Source organism: Lagenorhynchus albirostris, chromosome 3 (genome assembly GCF_949774975.1).
Source record: "Lagenorhynchus albirostris chromosome 3, mLagAlb1.1, whole genome shotgun sequence".
Taxonomy (NCBI): domain Eukaryota; kingdom Metazoa; phylum Chordata; class Mammalia; order Artiodactyla; family Delphinidae; genus Lagenorhynchus; species Lagenorhynchus albirostris.
Window position 1 is genome coordinate 125,994,335 of NC_083097.1, and position 18,629 is coordinate 126,012,963.

General features: G+C 53.6%; 1 protein-coding gene across 1 annotated transcript; it reads left to right on the top strand.

Moving 5' to 3' along the window:
* The first annotated feature begins 2,878 nt into the window (after positions 1-2,878).
* On the top strand, positions 2,879-17,841 carry CDX1 (caudal type homeobox 1). The gene is made up of 3 exons (XM_060146475.1): positions 2,879-3,311; positions 16,933-17,078; positions 17,635-17,841. Exons 1-3 carry the CDS (start codon positions 2,879-2,881, stop codon positions 17,839-17,841), a joined length of 786 nt encoding a protein of 261 aa, XP_060002458.1.
* The last annotated feature ends 788 nt before the right edge of the window (positions 17,842-18,629 follow it).

Genomic DNA, 18,629 nt, shown 5'->3' on the forward strand with positions numbered 1-18,629 from the left:
ACACATGAACAAATGAATTCCTATACCTAGTCCCAAACTTTAAGCCTTCCATCTAGGTCTGATGTAGCATATTCTTGGAATCAGGGGGCACCTAGAGGGCCCCAACTTTCTCACTCCCTGGGATAGGCATCCTTTCAGCAGCATCCCTGACTGGGGACCTCCAGCAGTCACCTGCATACCTTCTGTGATGGTGAGCTCACTCTCTCCTTCACGACCGCCCTCTAGAGAGCACTTCACTATGGGTGGGTTGGAATCCATTTCTGTGCCTGCAGCTTTCTCTCTCAGGTCTTAGGTCTGCCCTGTCCCCTGCCCCAAACTCAGACCTTCGAGTCACTCTCCAGGTCCTTTCTTCCTCCATTCTGAGCAGTCCTGGTTACATCAACTCAGAGAGTAGGGCCCAGTTCTCTTGGGTCTCTCCTCCCTTCTCTGTATACTTCCCAGTTTCTCACTGACCCCTTGAAAAATTGGGTCCTGGGCAGAGCCCAGCACTCCAGAGGACTTGCTGAGCAAACTTTCACCAACACATCCACTTCCTGACCTTCCCTGCTAAGGCAGTCATGAGCTCATCCACGTCAGCCACAACCCAGGCAGCCCTCTTTCCCTCCTCCCATGAACAACCTTCATTTTGCTGCATAAACTTGGATATAACCCCTTTCCTTTCGGGGTCTTACTGCTTCCATCTGTGCAATGAAAAGAGTTCCTCCAAGCAGGAAGGGGCACCCTGGGCAAAATGTCCCTCACTCTGCTATAGTAGCTGTCAGAGCTGCAGAAGAACAAGATTCTGACCAAGACCAGCTTCATGGGTGAGTCAGCTGTGCAGTCACACAGGGCCCAGTGTTTAGAAGGGCCCCATGCTTGGTTGAATGCTCTACCGGTTGCCATCTTGAAATTTATAATAATTTTTGAAGGGATCTCACGTTGCCATTTTGCATTGGGCCCTGTAAATTGTGTCCTGATCCTGACACATCTGTCTAGCCCTGAGATGATGCTGACCTGCCCTAGCCAAGGTGGTGACCCAAGGGACGGACAGCTTAAATAGATAAGACCCTGATTCTGCCCAACTTTTGGGGGCCACATGTCCCTGAACATTTAGGGGGCTCCCAGGAAACGCTGGAGGATCAAATCCCATAGGGGGCTTCTGTGCAGCTCCTTGGCCCTGAACCTCCTGTGGGGAGGGAACGCATCTCCCACAGGCCTTCTGATCCAAAGCCCTGTCCTTCATGAATCCTTCCCCAAATCCCTCTACTATGCTCGCCACTCCCGGTTCACTGATGGTCTCTCAACTATTTAACACCCCCCAACCCCAGTAGCTGTGAAATGTTTGGCAGTCTTTAATTGGGCAAGGTGCGGGGAGATGCATGATACATTTAAAATACAAGAGAGCCCCAACAATAATAGATAGATCAGGGCTTTAAAAAGACATCTTTGAATCAAATGAAACACTTTGAATATGAACTGGGTATTAGATAATACCCAGGACTTTGTGTTAATTTTTTTGGAATTTTATTTTATTTATTTTTTTATAGAACAGTTTCTTATTAGTTATCTGTTTTATACCTATTAGTGTATACATGTCAATCCCAATCTTCCAATTCATCACACCAACACCAACACCACTTTCCCCCCTTGGTGTCCATACATCTGTTCTCTACTTCCGTGTCTCTATTTCTGCCCTGCAAACCGGTTCATCTGTACCATTTTTCTAGGTTCCACATATATGCGTTAATATACGATATCTGCTTTTCTCTTTCTGACTTAACTTCACTCCATATGACAGTCTCTAGATCCAGGAATCTGTGTTAATTTTGTTAGGTGTGATAATGGCATATTATGTAAGAAAATGTCCATGTGTTTTAGAGATGCATGCTGAAGTAAGTAGGGATAGAATGACATGACGTTTGAAATTTCTTTTTAAATACTTTAGCAAAAAAAAGGGAAGCGAGCCAGTTAAATAAGTGTGGCAAAATCTTGATAACGGTTGAAACTGGCGATGGGTATATAGTGATTCACTCTACAATTCTACTTTTGTGTATGTTTGAAACGTCTCATTAAAATAAAGGTGGGAGTGAGGGCGCGGGTAGGGGCGTTGCCAAGAGAATTGTGAGAAGTTCGCTAGAATGTCTCTAAAAGAATGTCGCTACGCCACCTCTCTAAGAACTTTCTCTAGAGAGCTAACTCAGGTGAACTCCCCAATTGTTTGCAGACTCGTGTATGTGCATATGTGCATTTTCCCCCCCCGGGAAAAAACATCCACAGCTTTCATGAGACACTCAGAGGGGTCGTGACCCCTCCTCTCCCCCCTGCCCCCGCAAAAGATTAAGGACCCGCTACCTTAAAGACGGGAACCCGGTTTGAAGTCAGCGTTTCCTCCCCTTCACCTCCAACTGGTCCCTGCGGACTGCGCCACAGGCCCGGTGTGGCTGCGTGACGCTGGCCTGGAGCCCCTGAACCCCACGGATCCCTTCTCTCCACCTGTAAAAGGGGGTTGCGGGGCGGTCGAGGTGTTCGGGCGGTTAGGCTGGGGCCTCGCAGGAGACTCCTACACCTAGCGATGCCTCGATGCTCGCTCAGGATGCGCCCTCCGCGCCCCCCACCCCCCTTGGCCCCGGCGTCCACCTCCCGCTTGGGGCGGCAATTTGTCTCCTTTTGAACCCCCCGCCCCCGACGGGTTTCCCCCTTTGATTCGCGGCCTGGAGGCTCCCCCCGCTTTGAAATGCAAACCCGCCTCGGCTGGGGCCGTGCCGGCCCGGAGCTATAAAAGGCCTGGGTGGGGCGGCGGCGGCGGCAGGGCTGGGAGTTCAGGTGAGCAGTTGCTCGTCGGGGCGGCCGGCTGCGGCGGCTCCAGGGCCCAGCATGCGCGGGGGGCCCCGCGGCCACCATGTACGTGGGCTATGTGCTGGACAAGGAATCCCCCGTGTACCCCGGCCCCGCCAGGCCCACCAGTCTCGGCCTGGGCCCGCAAGCCTACGGTCCCCCGCCGCCTCCGCAGTACCCCGACTTCACCGGCTACTCTCACGTGGAGCCGGGCCCCGTGCCCCCTGCGGCCTGGAGCACGCCCTTCTCTGCGCCCAAGGACGAATGGGCCGCCGCCTACAGTCCGGGCCCCGCGGCCTCCACTGCCAGCCCGGCCCCGCTGGCATTCGGGCCCCCTCCGGACTTTAGCGCGGTGCCCGCGCCCCCGGGGCCTGGGCCGGGTCTCCTGGCGCAGCCCCTCAGCGGCCCAGGCGCACCGTCCTCGCCCGGAGCGCAAAGGCGGACGCCCTACGAGTGGATGCGGCGCAGCGTGGCGGCCGGAGGTGGCGGTGGCAGCGGTAAGCACCCCTCCCTCACCCTGCGCCTCTGGACGGTTCCCCTGGGCGCCGGCAGGTGCTAGAGCGAGGCCCCGGCCGCCCCCTGTCTGACCTCTGCCCCGGCCCTGCTTGGGTTCCAGAGTGTGCCCGCCACCCCCGACTCTGTCCCTGCGGGCTGTTCTCTCAGCTTCCCCCTTCTGAATCCTGGAGCCTTGGGAAGCACACGCTGTCTTTCCCTGTAGACAGGGAGACTGAGACCCCAGCCATGAAGAACGACGCCTTGTGGTTGCGTGGCAAGGCCGGAACTAGACACAGGTCCCCAGACCTTTATCCCAGGGTAAACTTTTAGCAACACTGGCCCTGGTGGTCATCCGTTTCATGCACCCCTATCCCAGCCCCAAAGAGGGGCTGCAAACCCCCAAAGGACATGCACCGATTATGTGAACACCCGTAAGTCACTTTCCTTTCCAGGTCTCAGTCCCCCATCCATACAACGAAGAGATCGGTGGGTCATATCATTTGGACTAAAAAAGAGCCCTCTTTGGTTAGATTGGTGGTGGTGAAGGGTCCCTACCTTACCATCCCAGGGCTCGCCCTGAACTCTTGACCCTGGGGGAGGGGAAAGTAGGAGCAGTTGGGAAGGTGGCTACTGTTTGGCTCCTGAGCCTGTGAACCTTCTGCCCCCAGGCAGGCCTCCTGGATCCACCCTCTTCAAAGGCAGGGGAGGGGGCAGGACAAAGGCTCAGCTTTAATGAGGGGCGGCCTGACCTCCTTCATAGGTCCCCCCTTTGTCATGTAACAGGCTGGGCCTTGGCTCGGTAGTGACTCCTGTCGGCCAGAAAGTGAACATGATACCCATTGTCCCCACTGTGTCCGGCCTGTCCTGACAAAGGCCACCTGGCCTTAGGGGCGGGAAGTTGGCCTGCCCACCCTTTGATGTCCAGCCCCTCCTCCCTTTCCCCCAGCTGGGAGCGAGCCTAGGACATCCCCCACCTCCTCTCTCTCTTCACCTCCATGTCCCCACACACTCCCAGCAGATGCTGGGGAGGGCTGATCAGCAGCTACAGGTTTGGCTGTATTTGTACCACCTCCTTGGGAGTCCCAGGGACACAGAACCTTCTGTCTGCCTCCGGAGGCCTCAGAGGACTGGGGTTTCTGTCCCAGCTGTGCCACTTGTCTCTGTGGCCTTGGCTAAATAATAACAGCTAATGTTTATGGAACACTTACTAACGGAGCGAGCACTGACCTGATATCTTTTAATTCTTATAACTTTATCATAGGTGCTATTATCACCCCCGTCTTCAAGAGGAAGAAACTATGGCGTAGAGAGGTTACAGAGCTGTGCAAGTATAGTTATACCTACATAAGCAGTACATGGTGGGGCTGGGATATGACCAAGCCGGTGCTCTACTCCTCTGAACAGCGTCTCTTAAACCAGCCATCTTTTCTGAGTGTCAGTTTCACCATCCCATGAGAGGGAAGGGTCTTGTACCTTTGTTTGAGTTACAAAAGGACCCCTTTGTGAAATCTGATGGGAAGTATAAATGTTCTCCCTAGAAAAACAAAGTGTTTCCTAATCGGGCAAACAATTTCAGGGGTTCTAAAGGCCCCCAGAAGCTTTACCCATAAACCTCGGTTGAGAATTTTGTATTAGATTATATGAGAGGAAGCGTCTGGGACCACTGACCCTCAGGGTCCTGCAGTTCTGTGTCTGTTCCCTGAAGAAGGAAGCCCACTTTTCCTGCTCCTTTATTCTGGTTGTTACTTCCTGCTGATCAGGCGACTTTGGAGATGGATGGGGAGGTTCCCCAGGGGCGGGGACTTGGAGAGAGGCCAGCACTGTGTGAGGGGGAGAGAGTGGGTCAGTGGGTGGGGGTCAGAGGACTGGCAGGAACCCTGGGGAGCTTCCAGGCTGTGTGATGTCAGGCAAGTCACGTCCCTCTGGGCACTGGAGCTGCCGAACTCAGTTCACCTCTGGTCTCAGAAGTCATTTGGAAACACTTGTCCCTGGGCACATAGGGGGCCTAGGAGTAACTCTGCCCAAAGGCAAAAGTCCTTTCCACCTTCACTCCCAGAAACTAAAATGAAGGGCCAAGGGAAGTTTGGGAGCTCCGGAGGAAAGTGGCCACCCCAGGAGCCAGGTGAGAGCCGTTCTGCCTTTTCGAAGGTAGAAGCTGCTACCTGTCCACTCAGGCAGCATCTGACTCTGACTCTTGAGGTGGGGTCAGAATTGGGGTGGGGTTACAGACCCTCCGTGAGAGAGAGGCCAAGCCCCTCTCCTCTTTGGCCTCAGTTTCTCCTTCTGGGCAATGAAGATACAGGGTCTCTGGGGGTGTTTCCCGGGTAAGGCTGTTGTCTGGGACAGCAGAGGGAAGGTCAGTGCATGCCATCTCCCCAGGTGTTGCTGGTCACCTGTTCTTATTGTACCCTTCTTGCCCCTTCTTCCCTCTTCTGTGCCTCTAGCATTCTAGAATATCTGAACTGGACAGTTAGAGAACAGACATACAGATGGGAAACTGAAGCCTGGAGATTTTAAGGCATGTTCCAGTTTCACACAAGTGGAGGCAGGGCTGGGATATATGTTGGATGAGTCAGTTTAAAATTTTCCAGTGGCTTCCCATTATATTTAGGGCAAAATCTACACTCCTTCCTGAGGTCTACAAAGCTGTATGTGCTACTGCAGGCAGGTCTTGTACACATACTGTTCCCTCTCCCTGGAAAACTCTTTCCCCAGACTCTTTGCAGGCTCTTTCTCACCATTCAGGTCTTAGCTTAATGGCCACCTCCTCAGAGAGGTCCTCCATGATGTTCCAAAGTAGGCAACCCCCACCAATACCCATTGATCATCTTTGCCATGTTTCCTTCAGAGCACTAACTTACTTATTTGTGAGTTTGTGTGTTGTCTATTCCCACACCCACTGACAAGGTAAACTCCTATGAAGTCCAGAACCATGTCTATTTGACCCATGGCTACATTCCAGGCACCCAGCTCAGTGTGTGGCATTTAGTAGGTGCTCGATACGTTTTGTTGAATGAAAGAACAGGGCAAGTGTGAGGAACAGTAAGACAGCTCTGGGAGAAGAGGGGAGAGATGAGATCTCAACCTGGAGATGGGACCCATAACTGTCCAGCCGAGCAGCTCATGCCAGTGGTGGAAGCCTGGTTGCCCCCTTCTCCCTACTCCATGGATGGGACAGTACTCCATCCTCACCTGGGGAATTGGCGTTGCTGAGGCTGGGACTAAGATGCCAGCTTTCCCTAAGGAGGGGGCAGGGAAGATGGGGAAGATGTGGGAGAGGCTGTTATGTTGTCCATTAACCAGTTCTGAGTGATGACTTTCACTTGACTGAGGCCAGGATAGGAAATGACTACAAGGGGCTCTATTTTTTTTTTTTTCTGTCTTCCCCGTTTGCATCTATAAATATCAGCATTTTCCTTAGGAAGGTTCTAAATTATCCTTCTGCTGAAGGCTCAGCCTCCAATTCCTTGTGAATAGTTTTTCACAGGTTAATGGCCCATTGGGGTGGCTGAGGTTGCATACAAGTCGGGAGATGTCCGCTCAGATGATGAGACTCTTGCAGCAAGGTTTAGATCTTGGTCCATCCCCATCAGCTTTCAGATAGAGAAACTGAGGCCCGTGGAGGGGATGAACCCTCCTCTCCCCACCACATCCTAGACCCTCTCCCTTGGCCCATTGCCACAGTCACCAACCTGGCCTCTCACCTTCAGCCTCTCTCTGATGCCCTAGCCGCCCTCTAAACCATGGCTCCCCACTGCCATGGAATTGCCACTTCATTTTATGCCGTTTCATTGCTGTAAAATCCAGCTCCATTTCAGAGCCCTCTTGAGAACTGGCCCCAACCCACTCTTGAAGCCACTCTCCCGTTAGTTTGCCGAGATACAGAAATGCTTACCTGGGACAGTTAAGAGTCCGGCTTGGGAGCCTCAGGCCTGGGATTGCATTTCTGTCAGAAGCTGCATTAGCCACAGGCGAGTTAATTTGGATCATTTCTCTGAGTCTCAGCTTCTTCCACTGTAACATTAATAAGATTACACCTTGAAGCAATGGTGCCAGCAGAGCATAGCCCTGACCCTGGCATACAGTAGGCGCTCAGTGCACTGGTGCCTGGGACCATCTCTACCAGTCCTTAGCAGGTGCACGCGAGCACACAGCTCACACTCCCTGCCTCTCTATTATGGGTCCCTTGACCTGAACTGCCCTCCCTTCCCTCTCCTACCTGTTTACCAGGTCAAATGCTGCTTCTTCTCCAAGGCCACCTCCTCTAGGAAGCCCTCCTTGGTTCCCTCCCCTACACACACTGTACCGGGCCCTTGTTTTGAACAACATTTATCACTGACTGTCTTGTTGATCCCTGCCATCTACCATCTGTTATCCCCTCAAGGAGCAGTGCTAATCGGTCCTGTCCTTCTCACCATACCTTGCACATTGTAGGAGCTCACGCTAAAGCTAATAACTGTGGCATCAGCTGAGTCTTTACCATGTGCTAGGCACTCACTTACGTCTCATAACAACTCTAAGAGGTGTGAGGAGCTATTATTAGCTTCATTTTACAGATAAAGTTAATGAAGCTCAGAGAGGGTGAGGTGGCTTGCCCAAGCTCACACAGCCGGGATGCTGCTGCACAGGGTTCAAACCTAGACTCTACGGCCTAATGAGCATCTATCAAATAAAGCAACGCACTCAGAATGGGAGCCCAAGACCCCTCCCCATGTGCATTCCCGTCTAGGTGGGGAAAAGGAGGCCAGTCAGAGATGAGCTATAAGAGGCTGGAGGGGGAGGATGGGCACAGCAGGTGCCGGGCTGTTTAAAACTGGTTCTCAAGGCAGAAACTCCATTTGACACCTCATCTCTCAGATGTACCTGGGAAGCGGGGAGTGACCCAGTTAGAAGGTGGCAGAAGGCTTTTTTCGGTTGGGTGTTCCCCCACACGCACACTTAGGCACATATTGCTGCGGAGAGCTTGGGCAGCTGTTCTGAAGGTCCAAAACAGCTTTGGTAGCAGCAAGCCTGGCTTGTCAATGAGGAATTATCTTAATGAGATGACCCCTCAAGGTTCTGTCCTGGAGCTCTTGGGATTTGGAAACATTTACATCTGGAGTCAGGTCCAGCACGCTGTTCACATGCTAAGCCCTCCCCCCTGCCATACTTGCCCATCAACCTTATAGGGATGTGCCACATAGATCCCTCAGCATCACCAGAGAGAGGGAGCAGGTGTTGGTGAAAGCCGAGACTGACACTCCAGGCTCAACCCCCTCTGATGTCTTCCCATTTCTCTTGAAATCAAATCCAAACCCCTCACCCCAGGGCTCAAAGCCCTGCTAGCCTCTCCAGGCTCATCACATGCCTCTTTCATTCAGTCACGTAGGCAGGCAGGCGGTAATAGTCTCTGAGTCTCTCTTCTGTGCCAAACATTCTGCTAGGTGCTAGAGATTCCTGCCAGAACAAGCAGACAGGGTCCCTCACAGAGCTGGTCCTCTGTTGCTGCTCTCTGCCTCAGGGCATTTGCACATGCTGTTCTGTCTTCCTGGGATATTCTTCCCCATTGGTGACATGGAAACCTCCTGCTCAACCATCATATCTTGGCTTAAATGTCACCTCCTCCAGGAGGTGACATTTAGCTGCCCCAAGCTAAATAAAGTAGGTTCCCTCCCCCACCGCCTCCCGCCACTTAATCTAGCTCTCAGCTCCGTTGCTTTCCTTCACACTAATCACAGTTCGTCATTGTTTCATTTGTTTGTTTTTAATCTACCCCCCCACCCATGAAAAACAGGAATGAACTGTTTAACAAATAAGTACCGAGCACCTCCCACAGTAATAATAAAATGAACTAGCATCTATTGAGCACTCGCTATTTTTTCAAGTGCAGGTATTTTCGACCCCAGAACAGCACATTTCTCCATTAGATTAGTGACGTTGACTAAGGCTGTGGGAGCAGTGGAGCTGGACAGAAGGATGTCCTTTAGAGGTTGAGCCACCAGCTGATGGATTGGATGTGGGAAGCGGGGGAAGGGCCACCTAGGCTTTTGGCCTGAGTGGCCTGAGGATGGGGGCCATTTACTGCGGGGAGACCAGGAAGCGGTAGGTCTGTGTTAGGTTTAACAAGGATTCATCAAGTACTCGCTGTGTGTGTCTGGCACTGTTGTGGAACCAAATGAGCAAGGTGGCATGGTCTCTCCCCTCGCAGAGCATTCAGGGAGCCAGGAACCAAGGGGAGGGGATTTGCCAAGGTTCCTCAATGAGCTAGAGAAGGGCTGGAGTCCAGAGCCCCGTCCTGCACCTCCGCCCCAAATGTGACTCTTCACGTCCCACGCCTGTGGATGATTAGTCAGGAACTTCAACTCCAGACCAGAGGAGGATGGCTAGGGTAGGGCAGAGGCCTGGAAACTCCACCAGGAAACAGCTGGTGCCCTCAAGTTGTTCAGCCCGGAAGAAGATGTGAAGGGATGCAGTTGCTGCTTGCAACTCTTAGAAGGGCTGTTCTAGGCCAAGGGTGCCCCTTATTTCTGGTGCCCCTTGTGGAAAATCCTGGGAAGAATATAGATGGGTGACGGATGCAAGAACAGGCTGCTTTGTAGATAGTCCAAGCAGTCTGGTTACGTATGCTGTGCGGTGTGAGCATCTGGCCCTGGCTGGGAGTTTGGTCTAGCCGTGTTGTCCAATAGAAATTTCTATAGCTCTATATCTATGCTGTTCAGTGTGCTAGCCACTAGCTACACGTGTCTATTGAGCCCTTGCTATATGGTTAGTGTGACTAAAGAGCTGAATTTTTAATTCCATTTAATTAATTTTAATTTAAATAGCCACACGTGGCTAGTAGCTGTCATACAGCACAGTGCAGGAAAATCCCTCTCGAGAGTTTCTAGAGTGTAATCCATTCCAGATGGGCTCCTTATTCTCCACTGAGGAATCTCTCTTGCCTCTTTTGTCTCTGCAGTCATCATCTTCTCCTTCTTCTTCCTCCTCCTCTTCCTTTTTCTTCATCATTGTCACAGATAGCTTTTATTACTAACTACCTTGTTAAAGAAATGATCACATCTCATCTCCACAGCTACCATGTCTAAAGGAGGCATTCATGTCCTCATTTGACAGATGAGTAAACTGGGATTCAGAGAGGTTCAGTGACTTGCCTGGGTTCCCACTGCTGGCACCTGGCCTGACTGGGTTAGAACCACTGCGTCTATCTGACTCTGAAGTTTCTGTCCTCTTCACTGCTTCTCGTAGCCAAGTCAGATCGTGGACCTCCTTGAGAAGACAGGAGAGGGGTAGAGGCCTGGGAGGAGGAGGGGGCGGTGCTGACTGAGTGCCGTGACTAGGAAGGAGGGTGACAGTGGGGTGGAGAAACTTGCCTAAGGCTACAGGGCCCCTGAGTGTGGCTGGCCTGCCTATCCTCCTCTCATCGCACCCCTGCCCCCATGCCAGCCTCGCCCCTGCTCCAGGAATGAGCAGGGGTGAATGAGGAACTGTGCTAGAGCAGCCTGGGACTGGCAAACCAGCCAGAACAAGGACCAGTCATGGGCCCAGTAGAGAGCCTCATTGCCCAGGGAGGATATCCGTCCACCATTGAACTGGGTGGGTCAGGGCTGCTGCAGCAGAAGTCCCACCCACTTGTAGTACGGTTGAGGAAGTGGGTCCAAGCTGAACATCACATGTCCGGCTGGTGGCCTGGCCAGACCTCCCCGCCCCTAGGCCTATGTTCTTTGCCCTGCGGCTCCCCATCAGGCAGCATTCCTACCTCTCCCAAGGGATCCCTCCCACAGGCACTTGTGCAAATAGCTCAGTTTTCCTTGTCGTGTCCATAGCTCTTTGCCCTTTGCAAACTGCTTTCACACCCATTCTGTTCCCTGAGGGAAGGAAAGCCCAGAGAAATTCAATCACCTGTCAAGTCCTTTAGCTAAGGATGCAGACCTGGGCCCAGGTCCTTAAGGGATGACTCAGAGCTACACAGAAGTTCAGAATCTACAGGGTCCTCGGAGCTGACACCAAACCTTCTTCTGATGCACAGGAGAAACTGAGGCCCAGAGAGGAGAAGGGACTTATTTAAGGCCACACAGATGGCACAGAACTGGGAGCTGGTGGTTCAGAATCCCCTCTGGTAGGCTTGTTAAAGATGGCAGGGAGACCAGGATGCAATAGATCTGAGAGCTTGGGAATATGTATTTTTAACAAGCATCCACGCATGCATATGTGCATTCCTTTGTGTGTGTGTGTGTGTGTGTGTGTGTGTATGTGTGTCGGTCGAGGTTGTGGGGATTTTGATTTACAGCCAGTGGGGCTGGACCACACAGAGAGGGGTCATGGATCTGTGTTCCAAGCCCTAGGGCCAGAGCTGGCAGTGTCATCCCTCAGGGCCACAAACCCAGCAGGAAGAGGTCAAAGGAAATGCTGACCCAGAGGCCACTCAATTTTCCTGGAGCCACCTAACCCGCGCTGGGGGCAGAGGCTGAACTCTGGTCCAGGAGAGATGGGGAGGCCCCACTGCAGACCGCCAGGCTCCTGCCCTCTATCCTCCAGCTGGGCAGGCCCAGTTTCTAGACTCTCAGACAGGGAAATCAGTCTTAGACTTCTTTCAGCAATAATAACAAATATAATCAGAGCATCAACAAACATTAGTAGCTTCATGTTTCCAAGTTGGAAGGGACCTTATAAATAAACAGTCTCATCCAACACACAGCCCATTGCTCAGATCCGTTTCCCAGGATCCCTGTCCTGTGGTTATCCCACCATGGAAATGAATAAGATCTACCTTGCCCTGTGTACCTACTGTGTGCCAGGTACTGTGCCAGGCATCATTCATCCATCCATCTCAAGTGATCCCCTGTACACCCGAGGGTTGGAGATCATTATGGGAGACCTTACACTGGGCCATAGGTTCTAATGCTATTTCTGAGTCTAGACAGACCTGGGCTAAATCCCACCTTCCGGATGTGCAGACCTTGCTGAAAATCAGTTTTCTCATCTGTAAACTAGGGATAACAGTTGCACAGCTTCGTAGGTTTTTGAGAGATGGATGCAAAGTGCCTGACACATGGACATAATATGACCATTATTAGAATAATAATTATCCCCATTTTATAGATACAGAATTTGAGGCTCAGAGAGGTGAGGTGTCCTAGATCACCCAGCCATTGAGAAGCTGCATGGCGCAGCCCTGGAGGTCTACTTGCCCAAACAACCACATGTCAGGGTCACCTGGAGAGCTATTCAAGTATCAAATCCCAGAGGCCCACTTCAGTCCCATTGAGTCTGAACTTCCGGGCCAGAATCTGTGCTTTTAAAAAGCTCCCCAGGCAATTCTGAGGCTGCTGGTCAGGTATTTAGAACCATTAGCCTGGCGCTTCCCAGGACCTCTGCTGTGCGTGCTTTAGGGATGGGAAGTTTGCTACCTCCATGGCAGCCTGAGCATATGGACGGGCCATTCCTCACAACCCACAGCCAGAGCGGAGAGAAAGCCTCTCATCTGCGCAGTTATCCAAGGCTCTTCTCTCCCCATGCTTCACCCCTAAGAGCTGCTAGGGGGGCTCCCACCCTCCCTCCCACCTACTCGCACTGGCATCTGGCCCAGAGGGTTATTCATTAGGTGGCTGGGAGTGGCCTGGCTCCCATCAGACACCTGTTACAGGAGCCCGGACTTCCCTCTTAGGCCCAGTGTCCCAAGGGCCTGTAAATCATTCATCCTGGGCGCTCTCCCTGCCCCCTCTCTCCTGGGTCCCCAGGGTGGCACAGGTGTTCGCAGGAGGGGAAAGGAGGTTTGCTCATGGCAGTGGGGAGTTCTGGCCCAGAGCTGGGACTGGAGCCCAGGGCTCCTGACTGTCATTAAAAATACAAATTCACATCCGCACATGGTAAAAATTTAAACATCCCAAAGACTCCCTCCTACCTATGGCTCCCCAGCCTCTAGTCCCCTCTCCAAGGCATGCCAACCCCCATTACTGGTTTCTTGTGTATTCTTTCAGAAAGAACTCGGGCCACAAACATGTTTGAGTGTGTGTGTGTGTGTGTGTGTGTGTGTGTGTGTATTCCATTTTTATACAAAAATAGCAACATACTATTGACAACATTTTGCCTTTTTTTAAACTTAACAATATATTTTTAGAAATTGCTCCATATTGGCACCTACGGAGCTTTAGAATTTCTTTTTAGTGACTGTGTAGTGCTCCTCTCCGTGGATGTACCATCTCTTATCTTATTAACCAGTCCTGACTCATAGACATGTACATTGCCCTTAGTTCTGTGCTATTTGAAACAGCTACCTCTTTGGGCATTTTTCTGTGGGATTGATCCCTAGAAGTGGGATTAATGAGTCAAAGGGCATGTGCATGTTAAATGAGGCTGAGATCACCAAGTTGGGCCCCAAGGAGGATGTTCCTATTATCACCTTCTGGACGGCAGGTGGGACTCCCTGGACCACACAGTGCGATATCAAACATTTTGGTTTTGGGCAGAGCCATTTTCTTAGCAATAAAATTGTGTGCTTTGAGCAACTCCACCAGATGGAAGTGGCCGATGTGTTCCTGAGCCCACCAGCCCTTCTCTTGGGTCCAGGGAGGGGGTGACAGGGCCTGTAGGCTGGGTCTTCACTGGCAGCCTTGCTAGAGTCTGCAACTACGCAGAGAGGAGTAACTATGCAGCTAGAGTCCCATCTCTCATCTAATTCCCTCCATCCCCCAACCCAGAAGAGCCTGGCTGGAGATCAGGAAACCTGAGCCCAGGTTTGTACCACCACCAGAAAGGATGGCCCTCCGCAAATGCCCTTTTCTGAGCCTCAGTTTCTCCCAACTATGAAACGGGTGCAGTGGATCCCCATTTGCTCGTCAGGAAGGATGGGACCGAGGGTTGGGTGCCTGAGGGAAGGGGGGGGGTGTCTTTATAATCTCTCAGGCTGAGGTTTGGGTGGGCAGGGAGCCTCCTCCCCCTACCTCAGGCTGTGAATCTTCTAGGCATTTTCAACCTGTGGGCCATCCAGCCCCAGCCCAGGGCTTTCAGGAATCTGCCCTCACCATGGTCTGAACGCACTCTTCCCAGAAATACAAGTAGATGGGTGGTCTGTTGTTTGAGCTTCTGCTGCCAATGCTTAGAGGGCCCTATAGCAGTCTCTGTGGACCCTGAATCTGGTGGGGTGAGGAGCTGTGCACTAGAGCAGGAGGGAGACCTGCAGGCCTGGTGAAATGGCCTTGGGCAAGTCCACGGCACCCTGGGGCTTCAATGACCCTGACTGTACGGGGAGGTTGGACTAGAAGGACTCACAAGGCCTCTCTTATTTGGACCTCTGGACGCTGTATAACCATCCTGAACGTCAGTCTCTTCATCTATAAAGTGGGAGGAGACTAAACTCCCATGACCCCTTCTGGCTTCAGCCCAGCGAACCCAGTGGGGTTGTGGGTTCAGAGCTCTGCTGGGTTTCAGTGGTGGTGCATTAGGCAGAACAGTTTTTGAGCCAGCGTTGAATTTTCTAGGTCATGGAGGGGCCCCATCTGGAGCCAAGGCCTCGGCAGCCACCCCCTTGTCCCTTTCCTGGGCTAGGCCTGGCCAAGGGCCGAGGCTGTCCTGTGCTGCGTCGGGCAGTGGGCTGAGGTCAGTGGTTGTGGAAGACTCCAGTGTGGTTCTGCTGCTCTGGCAGGAAGCCCAGGGAAAAGAGCCGAGAAACATGTGCTGTCTCCTGTTCTCCACAAGCCCTTTGGCTCTGAGGAGCCCAGCACTAGCCTGCCAAGCTGTGTGGGCTGGACCGGCGCTGGTGGCGGGGGGAGGTTAGCGCAGGGGTGCCGAGGAGCGGGCAGGCCCAGAGCTGGGGCCAGGGAGGCGAAGGCCAGGTTGCTGCGGGGGCCCTTGGCTGAAGTGGGATGGGTTCGATGGTTATGCAGACCTGCCATGCCCTGGTGGGACACATGGGTGGGTCTAAAAAGTGCTTGCGCCTGCCTCCTGTTTACCACAGGCTCAGCTTCTTACAAGGAAACTGGTGTTGAGTCCGGCCCCCACAGCAGCCCAGGCCAAGCATGACTCTTAATATCCTCTCCAGACGGACCTCTGATCCCAGCCCGAAAGAGATCCCTGACATTAACCCAGTCGGTCCTCAAACCCACTTCCGGGCCCCAGGCTGAGCCTTGTGTGGAAGTCAAGCCAGCCCTGCCTGGGTTATGGCAGGTCTCCCCACACGTCCCCCTTCTCACCAATCTGTTCTCCATGCAGCAGCCAGAGTAATCTTAAATCCTCCATCAGACCTCTTGTCTCCTCTGCTCAGAACCCTGCAATGGCTCCTGTCCCAGACGGACTAAAACCAAGAGTCCCTCCCGGGGCTCGTAGGCCCAGCTCGACCTGTCCGCTCCCTTGGCTCACGGCACCCCGGGCGCACCAGCCTCCTCACTGTTCCTTACTCTTCACGCGGCAGGCATGCCCCCCATCAGGGCCTTTGCACCTACTGTTCCCTCCGCCTGGGAACCTCTTCCCCAGACAGCTGCATTGCTCTTTCCCTCACCTCCTTTAGATCTTTGCTTAAGTTCCCCTTCAAGGTAAGGCCTTCATGGACCACTGTATTTAAAATCACAGCCTCACTCCTTCCTTAATTCCCAGTCCTTCTTTGTCTCTGAAATACTTATCATCAATCAACATATCAAATAATTTCCATATTTATTTTATTTTTGCCCATCTCCCTCCACTAGAACCTAAGCTTCACGAGGGCAGGGACTTTTTGTTTTGCTCACTGCTGCACCCAGCACTTGGCCACAGCGGGAACTCAGTAAATATTTGTGGGCTGATCTGAGTACTCCTGCTCTGTGCCTGGGCACAGGCTGGAGTGTAGATGGCTCCGGGCAGAGCGGTCCCCAGCCGCTGGTGCAGCCCCAGCTCAGGGCTTGGCGCCTAGAACCAGGGCCTTCTGAGGAGCCTGACAGGTCCTGGGGAGCCACCGGCAGCCCCAGTCCTTTCTGTTTGATTGTGCGGCCACCAACCACCAGGCATTTGACAGGAACTGAGGAGCAGATACCCCAGGGCGGTTCCTGCAAGCTTCCCGCTTCGGCCTCCGGCTGTGACGGCCCTTCCTGCTCTCCTTGCGCACAGGAGAGAGGAGCAGCTGACGTCTCGTTATCTCAAGCTACCCTTGCTGCCAGGTGTTCCTTCCTCCAAGTCTCTAGTGCTCAGACCTGCGGTCTGAGGATCCCCAAATTGGAACCACCTGGGAGCTTGTAAAAATGGAGACTCCACGCCAAGGCTTTCTACTTCACGTTCTCGGTGACACGCCGGAAGCTGTGTTTTTCACAAGCTCCCCGCATGTCTCTTCTGTGGCCACACCTGGGAACTGTTGCACGAGAGCGGGTGGGCCTGGCAATCAGAGTAGGGCTCTGGGTCAGGAGACTTGGGCTGAAACCCCCAACTCCACCCGCTGCTTGCTGGGTAACCCTGGGCAAGTTGCTTCCCCTCTCTGAGCCTTAGGGCCCCCCAGATGGGCATGAGAACAGTGCTTGCCTCCTAGGTCGAGAGTCTCGAAGCCTGAGCCTGGGAGAATGACTGTTACTCCCTCAAGGTCCTTCTTCAGCGGCCCTGGATTGTTCTTCCCCCGGGAGCCCTGCCTTGGCCTTTTGCAAGCTCCCCTCCCCACTCACCTCTCCTCCTGGCACCTCTGCTTCTTAGGTAAGACCCGGACCAAGGACAAATACCGCGTGGTCTACACCGACCACCAGCGCCTGGAGCTGGAGAAGGAATTCCACTACAGCCGTTACATCACCATACGGCGGAAGTCAGAGCTGGCTGCCAATCTGGGACTCACTGAACGTCAGGTGTGTGGGGCTCCCACCTCAGCCACAGGAGCAGTCCCGGGAGTCTGGCCTCCAGGCTGCCAGGCAGATTATGGAGCTCAGTCGAGGGAGGAGAACAGAGAGGTTGTCTCCCAGCCATGGTCATACAACACAATAGAAACTGAGCTGCTGCCAATCCCCCGGCCAATTAAACCCAATATCCCTGACCACCAAAAGGAGCATGGGGGCCTGATTAGCTATAGGCTACAGCGGGCTTTGATCAGTGCTGTTTAAATCCAGAGGAGGGAGCGGTCACAGGGAGAACAGGGAAGGCTTCCTGGAGGAGGGGTGTTACAGCATGGCTTTGGAAGATGGAGAGGAAGAGGGTTACAGAGGAAGTTGTCTTAAGAGTAGGGGAGCAAGTTCCAGAGGGGGAGAACGTGTTCAGGGTCCATGAACAGTTGGGGTAGCCGGAGCAAGTGGGAAGCCCCAAGCGCCACATCGAAAAACAAGAGCTCCACTGCCCTTCCTCTTTTCCTCTTGTTCTGTCATTCGGTCTCCCCACCGCCCACCCCATCTCTCTTCTCTGACCCCACAGGTAAAGATCTGGTTCCAAAACCGGCGGGCAAAGGAGCGCAAAGTGAACAAGAAGAAGCAACAGCAGCAGCCTTCACAGCCACCCCCGCCCGCCCACGATGTCACCACCACTCCAGCTGGGCCACCTCTGGGGGGCCTGTGCCCCAGCTCCGCCAGCCTCCTGGGCACCTCCTCCCCAATGCCTGTCAAGGAGGAGTACCTGCCGTAGCCCCCCGACCAGCCTTGTGGGCTGGGGGCCTTGAGGACTCAGGGGCTAGGAATGTGGCTCCTGTGGGGGCCCAGGAGGCCTAGTCTGAGTCCCAAGCCCTGCCACTGACCTGCTGAGTAACCTTGGACCAACCACCCACGCAGCCCCTGCATCCCCTGGGCCCATCTGTGCAGCGAGACTGCTGGATGAGGACCTTTTCCAGCTCTGGTGATCTAGGCCTCAGGCGGACAAGGGAGCCTGGGGTGGGAGGTCTTAATCCCCAGGGGGCTAGGTGAGGGGGCCACCCAGCTCCTCCTCCAGAGGCTCAAAGGTGGGAGGCTGCTGTAGGGACTAGACTCCTGGAGAAAGGAGATGGAACCAGGAGAAGATGGAAGGCTTGCAGACCGTGACCTGAGGGGGGGAGGGGGGAGGGTGTCAGCTCACACCTGCCTGTTCCTGCAGCCTCACCTCTACCTGCCCCCCCCACCCCCCCGCCCCGGCGTAACATGCACCAAACCCTCTCCAGGCTGGATGCAAAGCGCAAAGCCCACAGGATTGGACCTGAGCAAGAGGCTCTGGGCTACAGAGCCATATTCCCTCACTCAAATTCTCAGTGGAGATTCCAGGTTGTGGGGAAGGCCTCTGAACGGGGACAGAGGGGCAGAGTCCATCCTGCCGAGTCTCTACCACCCCACCAGGCTGTCCCTCAGGGCCCAGCAAGGAGCCCCCAGAGAACTTTCTCTGGACCAAGCAGACTCACAGCTGGGCAAGGGGCTGCCCGGAGAGTGGAATCTCTTGAATGCAGCTTC